Below are 13,993 nucleotides of genomic sequence, written 5' to 3'. Positions count from 1 at the left end.
CAGGGCTGAGGTGAGAACCATCCTGGTCATAGAGCAACAACAGAACAGGGCTGAGGTGAGAACCATCCTGGTCATAGAGCAACAACGGAACAGGGCTGAGGTGAGAACCCTCCTGGTCATAGATCAACAACAGAACAGGGCTGAGGTGAGAACCATCCTGGTCATAGAGCAACAATAGTACAGAGTCAATGTGGAGGCTATATACAGGGGGTACCGGTACAGAGTCAATGTGGAGGCTATATACAGGGTGTTACGGTACAGAGTCAATGTGGAGGCTATATACAGGTGGTACCGGTACAGAGTCAATGTGGAGGCTATATACAGGGGGTACCGGTACAGAGTCAATGTGGAGGCTATATACAGGGTGTTACGGTACAGAGTCAATGTGGAGGCTATATACAGGTGGTACCGGTACAGAGTCAATGTGGAGGCTATATACAGGTGGTACCGGTACAGAGTCAATGTGGAGGCTATATACAGGTGGTACCGGTACAGAGTCAATGTGGAGGCTATATACAGGGTATTACGGTACAGAGTCAATGTGGAGGCTATATACAGGTGGTACCGGTACAGAGTCAATGTGGAGGCTATATACAGGGGGTACCGTTACAGAGTCAATGTGGAGGCTATATACAGGGGGTAACGGTACAGAGTCAATGTGGAGGCTATATACAGGGTATTACGGTACAGAGTCAATGTGGAGGCTATATACAGGGGGTACCGGTACAGAGTCAATGTGGAGGCTATATACAGGGGGGTACCGGTACAGAGTCAATGTGAAGGCTATATACAGGGGGGTACCGGTACAGAGTCAATGTGGAGGCTATATACAGGTGGTACCGGTACAGAGTCAATGTGGAGGCTATATACAGGTGGTACTGGTACAGAGTCAATGTGGAGGCTATATACAGGTGGTACCGGTACAGAGTCAATGTGGAGGCTATATACAGGGTATTACGGTACAGAGTCAATGTGGAGGCTATATACAGGTGGTACCGGTACAGAGTCAATATGGAGGCTATATACAGGGTATTACGGTACAGAGTCAATATGGAGACTATATACAGGGGGTACCGGTACAGAGTCAATGTGGAGGCTATATACAGGGGGTACCGGTACAGAGTCAATGTGGAGGCTATATACAGGGGGTACCGGTACAGAGTCAATGTGGAGGCTATATACAGGTGGTACCGGTACAGAGTCAATGTGGAGGCTATATACAGGTGGTACCGGTACAGAGTCAATGTGGAGGCTATATACAGGGGGTACCGGTACAGAGTCAATGTGGAGGCTATATACAGGTGGTACCGGTACAGAGTCAATGTGGAGGCTATATACAGGTGGTACCGGTACAGAGTCAATGTGGAGGCTATATACAGGTGATACCGGTACAGAGTCAATGTGGAGGCTATATACAGGTGGTACCGGTACAGAGTCAATGTGGAGGCTATATACAGGGTATTACGGTACAGAGTCAATGTGGAGGCTATATACAGGTGATACCGGTACAGAGTCAATGTGGAGGCTATATACAGGTGATACCGGTACAGAGTCAATGTGGAGGCTATATACAGGGGGTACCGGTACAGAGTCAATGTGGAGGCTATATACAGGTTGTACCGGTACAGAGTCAATGTGGAGGCTATATACAGGGTATTACAGTACAGAGTCAATGGGGAGGCTATATACAGGGTGTTACGGTACAGAGTCAATGTGGAGGCTACATACAGGGTATTACGGTACAGAGTCAATGTGGAGGCTATATACAGGGTATTACGGTACAGAGTCAATGTGGAGGCTATATACAGGGTGTTACGGTACAGAGTCAATATGGAGGATATATACAGGGTGTTACCAGTCAATATGGAGGCTATATACAGTTGGTACCGGTACAGAGTCAATGTGGAGGCTATATACAGGTGGTACCGGTACAGAGTCAATGTGGAGGCTATATACAGGGTATTACGGTACAGAGTCAATGTGGAGGCTATATACAGGTGGTACCGGTACAGAGTCAATGTGGAGGCTATATACAGGTGGTACCGGTACAGAGTCAATGTGGAGGCTATATACAGGGGGTACCGGTACAGAGTCAATGTGGAGGCTATATACAGGGTATTACGGTACAGAGTCAATGTGGAGGCTATATACAGGTTGTACCGGTACAGAGTCAATGTGGAGGCTATATACAGGGTATTACGGTACAGAGTCAATGGGGAGGCTATATACAGGGGGTACCGGTACAGAGTCAATGTGGAGGCTATATACAGGTGGTACCGGTACAGAGTCAATGTGGAGGCTATATACAGGGTGTTACGGTACAGAGTCAATATGGAGGATATATACAGGGTGTTACCAGTCAATATGGAGGCTATATACAGGGGGTACCGGTACAGAGTCAATGTGGAGGCTATATACAGGGGGTACCGGTACAGAGTCAATGTGGAGGTTATATACAGGGGGTACTGGTACAGAGTCAATGTGGAGGCTACAAACAGGTGGTACCGGTACAGAGTCAATGTGGAGGCTATATACAGGGAGTTACGGTACAGAGTCAATGTGGAGGCTATATACAGGGGGTACCGGTACAGAGTCAGTGTGGAGGCTATATACAGGGTGTTACGGTACAGAGTCAATGTGGAGGCTATATACAGGGTGTTACGGTACAGAGTCAATATGGAGACTATATACAGGGTGTTACGGTACAGAGTCAATGTGGAGGCTATATACAGGGTGTTACGGTACAGAGTCAATATGGAGACTATATACAGGGTGTTACGGTACAGAGTCAATATGGAGACTATATACAGGGGGTACCAGTCAATGTGCTGGTAGTATTGACTATATGTCTGTAATCTGATTCATTCTGGGACTAATGTGTGTCATTGTTTTCTCCAGCTGCGTCTGGAGGCTCTACACCAGATGGTGGTGCTGATCTCTGGGATGGAGGAGAAGAGTAGCCAGGCTGCAGAAAGTGGGGGGAGCGGACCAGGAGGTCGACCCAGCCCCAGCGTTGCCTTCCAGTCCTCCTCTCTCCTCACCTCCGTCAGGTTACAGTTCCTGGCTGGATGTTTCGGTCTAGGGACTGTGGGCACCGGGGGACGGAAGGGAGAGAGTGTCCAACTACACCATTACCAGGTACGGGGGGACTAGGGAGAGAGTGTCCAGGTACGGGGGGACTAGGGAGAGAGTGTCCAGGTACGGGGGGGACTAGGGAGAGAGTGTCCAGGTACGGGGGGGACTAGGGAGAGAGTGTCCAACTACACCACTACCAGGTACGGGGGGACTAGGGAGAGAGTGTCCAACTACATCACTACCAGGTACGGGGGGACTAGGGAGAGAGTGTCCAACTACATCACTACCAGGTACGGGGGGGACTAGGGAGAGAGTGTCCAACTACATCACTACCAGGTACGGGGGGGACTAGGGAGGGAGTGTCCAGGTACATCACTACAAGGTACGGGGGGGACTAGGGAGAGAGTGTCCAGGTACATCACTACCAGGTACGGAGGGACAAGGGAGGGAGTGTCCAGGTACGGGGGGACTAGGGAGGGAGTGTCCAGGTACATCACTACAAGGTACGGGGGGACTAGGGAGAGAGTGTCCAACTACATCACTACCAGGTACGGGGGGACTAGGGAGAGAGTGTCCAGGTACATCACTACCAGGTACGGGGGGACTAGGGAGAGAGTGTCCAGGTACACCACTACCAGGTACGGGGGGACTAGGGAGGGAGTGTCCAGGTACACCACTACCAGGTACGGGGGGACTAGGGAGGGAGTGTCCAGGTACACCACTACCAGGTACGGGGGGACTAGGGAGGGAGTGTCCAGGTACACCACTACCAGGTACGGGGGGACTAGGGAGGGAGTGTCCAGGTACACCATTACCAGGTTACGGGGGGACTAGGGAGAGAGTGTCCAGGTACGGGGGGGACTAGGGAGGGAGTGTCCAGGTACGGGGGGACTAGGGAGAGAGTGTCCAGGTACGGGGGGACTAGGGAGGGAGTGTCCAACTACATCACTACCAGGTACGGGGGGACTAGGGAGAGAGTGTCCAGGTACACCATTACCAGGTACGGGGAGACTAGGGAGAGAGTGTCCAACTACACCACTGCCAGGTACGGGGGGACTAGGGAGAGAGTGTCCAGGTACATCACTACCAGGTACGGGGGGACTAGGGAGAGAGTGTCCAGGTACACCACTACCAGGTACGGGGGGACTAGGGAGGGAGTGTCCAGGTACACCACTACCAGGTACGGGGGGACTAGGGAGGGAGTGTCCAGGTACACCACTACCAGGTACGGGGGGGACTAGGGAGAGAGTGTCCAACTACATCACTACCAGGTACGGGGGGGACTAGGGAGGGGGTGTCCAGGTACATCACTACAAGGTACGGGGGGGACTAGGGAGAGAGTGTCCAGGTACATCACTACCAGGTACGGAGGGACAAGGGAGGGAGTGTCCAGGTACGGGGGGACTAGGGAGGGAGTGTCCAGGTACATCACTACAAGGTACGGGGGGACTAGGGAGAGAGTGTCCAACTACATCACTACCAGGTACGGGGGGACTAGGGAGAGAGTGTCCAGGTACATCACTACCAGGTACGGGGGGACTAGGGAGAGAGTGTCCAGGTACACCACTACCAGGTACGGGGGGACTAGGGAGGGAGTGTCCAGGTACACCACTACCAGGTACGGGGGGACTAGGGAGGGAGTGTCCAGGTACACCACTACCAGGTACGGGGGGACTAGGGAGGGAGTGTCCAGGTACACCACTACCAGGTACGGGGGGACTAGGGAGGGAGTGTCCAGGTACACCATTACCAGGTTACGGGGGGACTAGGGAGAGAGTGTCCAGGTACGGGGGGGACTAGGGAGGGAGTGTCCAGGTACGGGGGGACTAGGGAGAGAGTGTCCAGGTACGGGGGGACTAGGGAGGGAGTGTCCAACTACATCACTACCAGGTACGGGGGGACTAGGGAGAGAGTGTCCAGGTACACCACTACCAGGTACGGGGAGACTAGGGGGAGAGTGTCCAACTACACCACTGCCAGGTACGGAGGGACTAGGGAGAGAGTGTCCAGGTACACCACTACCAGGTACGGGGGGACTAGGGAGGGAGTGTCCAGGTACACCACTACCAGGTACGGGGGGGACTAGGGAGAGAGTGTCCAGGTACACCACTACCAGGTACGGGGGGACTAGGGAGAGAGTGTCCAACTACACCACTGCCAGGTACGGAGGGACTAGGGAGAGAGTGTCCAGGTACACCACTGCCAGGTACTGGGGGACTAGGGAGAGAGTGTCCAACTACATCACTACCAGGTACGGGGGGACTAGGGAGAGAGTGTCCAGGTACGGGGGGACTAGGGAGAGAGTGTCCAGGTACATCACTACCAGGTACGGGGGGACTAGGGAGAGAGTGTCCAACTACATCACTACCAGGTACGGGGGGACTAGGGAGAGAGTGTCCAACTACATCACTACCAGGTACGGGGGGACTAGGGAGAGAGTGTCCAGGTACGGGGGGGACTAGGGAGAGAGTGTCCAGGTACGGGGAGACTAGGGAGAGAGTGTCCAACTACATCACTACCTGGTACGGGGGGGACTAGGGAGAGAGTGTCCAACTACATCACTACCAGGTACGGGGGGACTAGGGAGAGAGTGTCCAGGTACGGGGGGGACTAGGGAGAGAGTGTCCAGGTACGGGGAGACTAGGGAGAGAGTGTCCAACTACATCACTACCAGGTACGGGGGGGACTAGGGAGGGAGTGTCCAGGTACATCACTACAAGGTACGGGGGGGACTAGGGAGAGAGTGTCCAGGTACATCACTACCAGGTACGGAGGGACAAGGGAGGGAGTGTCCAGGTACGGGGGGACTAGGGAGGGAGTGTCCAGGTACATCACTACAAGGTACGGGGGGACTAGGGAGAGAGTGTCCAACTACATCACTACCAGGTACGGGGGGACTAGGGAGAGAGTGTCCAGGTACATCACTACCAGGTACGGGGGGGACTAGGGAGAGAGTGTCCAACTACATCACTACCAGGTACGGGGGGACTAGGGAGAGAGTGTCCAGGTACGGGGGGACTAGGGAGAGAGTGTCCAGGTACGCGGGGACTAGGGAGAGAGTGTCCAGGTACATCACTACCAGGTACGGGGGGACTAGGGAGAGAGTGTCCAGGTACGGGGGGACTAGGGAGAGAGTGTCCAGGTACGCGGGGACTAGGGAGAGAGTGTCCAGGTACATCACTACCAGGTACGGGGGGACTAGGGAGAGAGTGTCCAACTACATCACTACCAGGTACGGGGGGACTAGGGAGAGAGTGTCCAGGTACGGGGGGACTAGGGAGAGAGTGTCCAGGTACGGAGGGACTAGGGAGAGAGTGTCCAACTACACCACTACCAGGTACGGGGGGACTAGGGAGGGAGTGTCCAGGTACACCACTACCAGGTACGGGGGGACGAGGGAGAGAGTGTCCAACTACATCACTACCAGGTACGGGGAGACTAGGGAGAGAGTGTCCAGGTACACCACTACCAGGTACGGAGGGACTAGGGAGAGAGTGTCCAGGTACGGGGGGACTAGGGAGAGAGTGTCCAGGTACGGGGGGACTAGGGAGAGAGTGTCCAGGTACATCACTACCAGGTACGGGGGGACTAGGGAGGGAGTGTCCAGGTACACCACTACCAGGTACGGGGGGACTAGGGAGGGAGTGTCCAGGTACACCACTACCAGGTACGGGGGGACTAGGGAGAGAGTATCCAGCTACATCACTACCAGGTACGGGGGGGACTAGGGAGAGAGTGTCCAGCTACATCACTGCCAGGTACGGGGGGACTAGGGAGAGAGTATCCAGCTACATCACTACCAGGTACGGGGGGGACTAGGGAGAGAGTGTCCAACTACACCACTACCAGGTACGGGGGGACTAGGGAGAGAGTGTCCAACTACATCACTACCAGGTACGGGAGGACTAGGGAGAGAGTGTCCAACTACATCACTACCAGGTACGGGGGGGACTAGGTAGAGAGTGTCCAGGTACACCACTACCAGGTACGGGGGGGACTAGGGAGAGAGTGTCCAACTACACCACTGCCAGGTACGGGGGGACTAGGGAGAGAGTGTCCAGGTACACCACTACCAGGTACGGGGGGACTAGGGAGGGAGTGTCCAGGTACATCACTACCAGGTACGGGGGGACTAGGGAGAGAGTGTCCAGGTACATCACTACCAGGTACGGGGGGACTAGGGAGAGAGTGTCCAGGTACACCACTACCAGGTACGGGGGGACTAGGGAGGGAGTGTCCAGGTACACCACTACCAGGTACGGGGGGACTAGGGAGGGAGTGTCCAGGTACACCACTACCAGGTACGGGGGGACTAGGGAGGGAGTGTCCAGGTACACCACTACCAGGTACGGGGGGACTAGGGAGGGAGTGTCCAGGTACACCATTACCAGGTTACGGGGGGACTAGGGAGAGAGTGTCCAGGTACGGGGGGGACTAGGGAGGGAGTGTCCAGGTACGGGGGGACTAGGGAGAGAGTGTCCAGGTACGGGGGGACTAGGGAGGGAGTGTCCAACTACATCACTACCAGGTACGGGGGGACTAGGGAGAGAGTGTCCAGGTACACCACTACCAGGTACGGGGAGACTAGGGAGAGAGTGTCCAACTACACCACTGCCAGGTACGGAGGGACTTGGGAGAGAGTGTCCAGGTACACCACTACCAGGTACGGGGGGACTAGGGAGAGAGTGTCCAGGTACACCACTACCAGGTACGGGGGGACTAGGGAGGGAGTGTCCAGGTACACCACTACCAGGTACGGGGGGGACTAGGGAGAGAGTGTCCAGGTACACCACTACCAGGTACGGGGGGGACTAGGGAGAGAGTGTCCAACTACATCACTACCAGGTACGGGGGGGACTAGGGAGGGAGTGTCCAGGTACACCACTACCAGGTACGGGGGGGACTAGGGAGAGAGTGTCCAGGTACACCACTACCAGGTACGGGGGGACTAGGGAGAGAGTGTCCAACTACACCACTGCCAGGTACGGAGGGACTAGGGAGAGAGTGTCCAGGTACACCACTGCCAGGTACTGGGGGACTAGGGAGAGAGTGTCCAACTACATCACTACCAGGTACGGGGGGACTAGGGAGAGAGTGTCCAGGTACGGGGGGACTAGGGAGAGAGTGTCCAGGTACATCACTACCAGGTACGGGGGGACTAGGGAGAGAGTGTCCAACTACATCACTACCAGGTACGGGGGGACTAGGGAGAGAGTGTCCAACTACATCACTACCAGGTACGGGGGGACTAGGGAGAGAGTGTCCAGGTACGGGGGGGACTAGGGAGAGAGTGTCCAGGTACGGGGAGACTAGGGAGAGAGTGTCCAACTACATCACTACCTGGTACGGGGGGGACTAGGGAGAGAGTGTCCAACTACATCACTACCAGGTACGGGGGGACTAGGGAGAGAGTGTCCAGGTACGGGGGGGACTAGGGAGAGAGTGTCCAGGTACGGGGAGACTAGGGAGAGAGTGTCCAACTACATCACTACCAGGTACGGGGGGGACTAGGGAGGGAGTGTCCAGGTACATCACTACAAGGTACGGGGGGGACTAGGGAGAGAGTGTCCAGGTACATCACTACCAGGTACGGAGGGACAAGGGAGGGAGTGTCCAGGTACGGGGGGACTAGGGAGGGAGTGTCCAGGTACATCACTACAAGGTACGGGGGGACTAGGGAGAGAGTGTCCAACTACATCACTACCAGGTACGGGGGGACTAGGGAGAGAGTGTCCAGGTACATCACTACCAGGTACGGGGGGGACTAGGGAGAGAGTGTCCAACTACATCACTACCAGGTACGGGGGGACTAGGGAGAGAGTGTCCAGGTACGGGGGGACTAGGGAGAGAGTGTCCAGGTACGCGGGGACTAGGGAGAGAGTGTCCAGGTACATCACTACCAGGTACGGGGGGACTAGGGAGAGAGTGTCCAGGTACGGGGGGACTAGGGAGAGAGTGTCCAGGTACGCGGGGACTAGGGAGAGAGTGTCCAGGTACATCACTACCAGGTACGGGGGGACTAGGGAGAGAGTGTCCAACTACATCACTACCAGGTACGGGGGGACTAGGGAGAGGGTGTCCAGGTACGGGGGGACTAGGGAGAGAGTGTCCAGGTACGGAGGGACTAGGGAGAGAGTGTCCAACTACACCACTACCAGGTACGGGGGGACTAGGGAGGGAGTGTCCAGGTACACCACTACCAGGTACGGGGGGACGAGGGAGAGAGTGTCCAACTACATCACTACCAGGTACGGGGAGACTAGGGAGAGAGTGTCCAGGTACACCACTACCAGGTACGGAGGGACTAGGGAGAGAGTGTCCAGGTACGGGGGGACTAGGGAGAGAGTGTCCAGGTACGGGGGGACTAGGGAGAGAGTGTCCAGGTACATCACTACCAGGTACGGGGGGACTAGGGAGGGAGTGTCCAGGTACACCACTACCAGGTACGGGGGGACTAGGGAGGGAGTGTCCAGGTACACCACTACCAGGTACGGGGGGACTAGGGAGAGAGTATCCAGCTACATCACTACCAGGTACGGGGGGGACTAGGGAGAGAGTGTCCAGCTACATCACTGCCAGGTACGGGGGGACTAGGGAGAGAGTATCCAGCTACATCACTACCAGGTACGGGGGGGACTAGGGAGAGAGTGTCCAACTACACCACTACCAGGTACGGGGGGACTAGGGAGAGAGTGTCCAACTACATCACTACCAGGTACGGGAGGACTAGGGAGAGAGTGTCCAACTACATCACTACCAGGTACGGGGGGGACTAGGTAGAGAGTGTCCAGGTACACCACTACCAGGTACGGGGGGGACTAGGGAGAGAGTGTCCAACTACACCACTGCCAGGTACGGGGGGACTAGGGAGAGAGTGTCCAGGTACACCACTACCAGGTACGGGGGGACTAGGGAGGGAGTGTCCAGGTACATCACTACCAGGTACGGGGGGACTAGGGAGAGAGTGTCCAGGTACATCACTACCAGGTACGGGGGGACTAGGGAGAGAGTGTCCAGGTACACCACTACCAGGTACGGGGGGACTAGGGAGGGAGTGTCCAGGTACACCACTACCAGGTACGGGGGGACTAGGGAGGGAGTGTCCAGGTACACCACTACCAGGTACGGGGGGACTAGGGAGGGAGTGTCCAGGTACACCACTACCAGGTACGGGGGGACTAGGGAGGGAGTGTCCAGGTACACCATTACCAGGTTACGGGGGGACTAGGGAGAGAGTGTCCAGGTACGGGGGGGACTAGGGAGGGAGTGTCCAGGTACGGGGGGACTAGGGAGAGAGTGTCCAGGTACGGGGGGACTAGGGAGGGAGTGTCCAACTACATCACTACCAGGTACGGGGGGACTAGGGAGAGAGTGTCCAGGTACACCACTACCAGGTACGGGGAGACTAGGGAGAGAGTGTCCAACTACACCACTGCCAGGTACGGAGGGACTAGGGAGAGAGTGTCCAGGTACACCACTACCAGGTACGGGGGGACTAGGGAGAGAGTGTCCAGGTACACCACTACCAGGTACGGGGGGACTAGGGAGGGAGTGTCCAGGTACACCACTACCAGGTACGGGGGGGACTAGGGAGAGAGTGTCCAGGTACACCACTACCAGGTACGGGGGGGACTAGGGAGAGAGTGTCCAACTACATCACTACCAGGTACGGGGGGGACTAGGGAGGGAGTGTCCAGGTACATCACTACAAGGTACGGGGGGGACTAGGGAGAGAGTGTCCAGGTACATCACTACCAGGTACGGAGGGACAAGGGAGGGAGTGTCCAGGTACGGGGGGACTAGGGAGGGAGTGTCCAGGTACATCACTACAAGGTACGGGGGGACTAGGGAGAGAGTGTCCAACTACATCACTACCAGGTACGGGGGGACTAGGGAGAGAGTGTCCAGGTACATCACTACCAGGTACGGGGGGACTAGGGAGAGAGTGTCCAGGTACACCACTACCAGGTACGGGGGGACTAGGGAGGGAGTGTCCAGGTACACCACTACCAGGTACGGGGGGACTAGGGAGGGAGTGTCCAGGTACACCACTACCAGGTACGGGGGGACTAGGGAGGGAGTGTCCAGGTACACCACTACCAGGTACGGGGGGACTAGGGAGGGAGTGTCCAGGTACACCATTACCAGGTTACGGGGGGACTAGGGAGAGAGTGTCCAGGTACGGGGGGGACTAGGGAGGGAGTGTCCAGGTACGGGGGGACTAGGGAGAGAGTGTCCAGGTACGGGGGGGACTAGGGAGGGAGTGTCCAACTACATCACTACCAGGTACGGGGGGACTAGGGAGATAGTGTCCAGGTACACCACTACCAGGTACGGGGAGACTAGGGAGAGAGTGTCCAACTACACCACTGCCAGGTACGGAGGGACTAGGGAGAGAGTGTCCAGGTACACCACTACCAGGTACGGGGGGACTAGGGAGAGAGTGTCCAGGTACACCACTACCAGGTACGGGGGGACTAGGGAGGGAGTGTCCAGGTACACCACTACCAGGTACGGGGGGGACTAGGGAGAGAGTGTCCAGGTACACCACTACCAGGTACGGGGGGACTAGGGAGAGAGTGTCCAACTACACCACTGCCAGGTACGGAGGGACTAGGGAGAGAGTGTCCAGGTACACCACTGCCAGGTACTGGGGGACTAGGGAGAGAGTGTCCAACTACATCACTACCAGGTACGGGGGGACTAGGGAGAGAGTGTCCAGGTACGGGGGGACTAGGGAGAGAGTGTCCAGGTACATCACTACCAGGTACGGGGGGACTAGGGAGAGAATGTCCAACTACATCACTACCAGGTACGGGGGGACTAGGGAGAGAGTGTCCAACTACATCACTACCAGGTACGGGGGGACTAGGGAGAGAGTGTCCAGGTACGGGGGGGACTAGGGAGAGAGTGTCCAGGTACGGGGAGACTAGGGAGAGAGTGTCCAACTACATCACTACCTGGTACGGGGGGGACTAGGGAGAGAGTGTCCAACTACATCACTACCAGGTACGGGGGGACTAGGGAGAGAGTGTCCAGGTACGGGGGGGACTAGGGAGAGAGTGTCCAGGTACGGGGAGACTAGGGAGAGAGTGTCCAACTACATCACTACCAGGTACGGGGGGGACTAGGGAGGGAGTGTCCAGGTACATCACTACAAGGTACGGGGGGGACTAGGGAGAGAGTGTCCAGGTACATCACTACCAGGTACGGAGGGAGAAGGGAGGGAGTGTCCAGGTACGGGGGGACTAGGGAGGGAGTGTCCAGGTACATCACTACAAGGTACGGGGGGACTAGGGAGAGAGTGTCCAACTACATCACTACCAGGTACGGGGGGACTAGGGAGAGAGTGTCCAGGTACATCACTACCAGGTACGGGGGGGACTAGGGAGAGAGTGTCCAACTACATCACTACCAGGTACGGGGGGACTAGGGAGAGAGTGTTTTAGGTACGGGGGGACTAGGGAGAGAGTGTCCAGGTACGCGGGGACTAGGGAGAGAGTGTCCAGGTACATCACTACCAGGTACGGGGGGACTAGGGAGAGAGTGTCCAGGTACGGGGGGACTAGGGAGAGAGTGTCCAGGTACGCGGGGACTAGGGAGAGAGTGTCCAGGTACATCACTACCAGGTACGGGGGGACTAGGGAGAGAGTGTCCAACTACATCACTACCAGGTACGGGGGGACTAGGGAGAGAGTGTCCAGGTACGGGGGGACTAGGGAGAGAGTGTCCAGGTACGGAGGGACTAGGGAGAGAGTGTCCAACTACACCACTACCAGGTACGGGGGGACTAGGGAGGGAGTGTCCAGGTACACCACTACCAGGTACGGGGGGACTAGGGAGAGAGTGTCCAACTACATCACTACCAGGTACGGGGAGACTAGGGAGAGAGTGTCCAGGTACACCACTACCAGGTACGGAGGGACTAGGGAGAGAGTGTCCAGGTACGGGGGGACTAGGGAGAGAGTGTCCAGGTACATCACTACCAGGTACGGGGGGACTAGGGAGAGAGTGTCCAGGTACATCACTACCAGGTACGGGGGGACTAGGGAGGGAGTGTCCAGGTACACCACTACCAGGTACGGGGGGACTAGGGAGGGAGTGTCCAGGTACACCACTACCAGGTACGGGGGGACTAGGGAGAGAGTATCCAGCTACATCACTACCAGGTACGGGGGGGACTAGGGAGAGAGTGTCCAGCTACATCACTACCAGGTACGGGGGGACTAGGGAGAGAGTATCCAGCTACATCACTACCAGGTACGGGGGGGACTAGGGAGAGAGTGTCCAACTACACCACTACCAGGTACGGGGGGACTAGGGAGAGAGTGTCCAACTACATCACTACCAGGTACGGGGGGGACTAGGTAGAGAGTGTCCAGGTACACCACTACCAGGTACGGGGGGGACTAGGGAGAGAGTGTCCAACTACACCACTGCCAGGTACGGGGGGACAAGGGAGAGAGTGTCTGGACACTCTGGACACACATATTAACATACTGTTAATATACCACTGGTAACATAATGTTAATATACCACTGGTAACCCTAATGTTAATATACCACTGGTAACACAATGTTAATATACCACTGGTAACCCTAATGTTAATATACCACTGGTAACCCTAATGTTAATATACCACTGGTAACCCTAATGTTAATATACCACTGGTAACCCTAATGTTAATATACCACTGGTAACACAATGTTAATATACCACTGGTAACATAATGTTAATATACCACTGGTAACATAATGTTAATATACCACTGGTAAGATAATGTTAATATACCACTGGTAACATAATGTTAATATACCACTGGTAACATAATGTTAATATACCACTGGTAACACAATGTTAATATACCACTGGTAACCCTAATGTTAATATACCACTGGTAAGATAATGTTAATATACC

The 13,993-nt window shown here is 56.0% G+C and overlaps 1 protein-coding gene across 1 annotated transcript in view; it reads left to right on the top strand.

The window, feature by feature from the left end:
* Positions 1 to 13,993, top strand: part of LOC129846928 (probable E3 ubiquitin-protein ligase HERC1) — a gene marked incomplete at both ends in the record, with an annotated part of 100,203 nt that overhangs the window by 16,574 nt on the left and 69,636 nt on the right. The window contains 1 exon segment of the mRNA XM_055914744.1: positions 2,899 to 3,138. Coding sequence (XP_055770719.1) covers positions 2,899 to 3,138 — 240 coding nt within the window.

Source organism: Salvelinus fontinalis, unplaced genomic scaffold (genome assembly GCF_029448725.1).
Source record: "Salvelinus fontinalis isolate EN_2023a unplaced genomic scaffold, ASM2944872v1 scaffold_0657, whole genome shotgun sequence".
Classification (NCBI taxonomy): domain Eukaryota; kingdom Metazoa; phylum Chordata; class Actinopteri; order Salmoniformes; family Salmonidae; genus Salvelinus; species Salvelinus fontinalis.
This window is presented reverse-complemented; position numbering and strand designations above follow the sequence as displayed.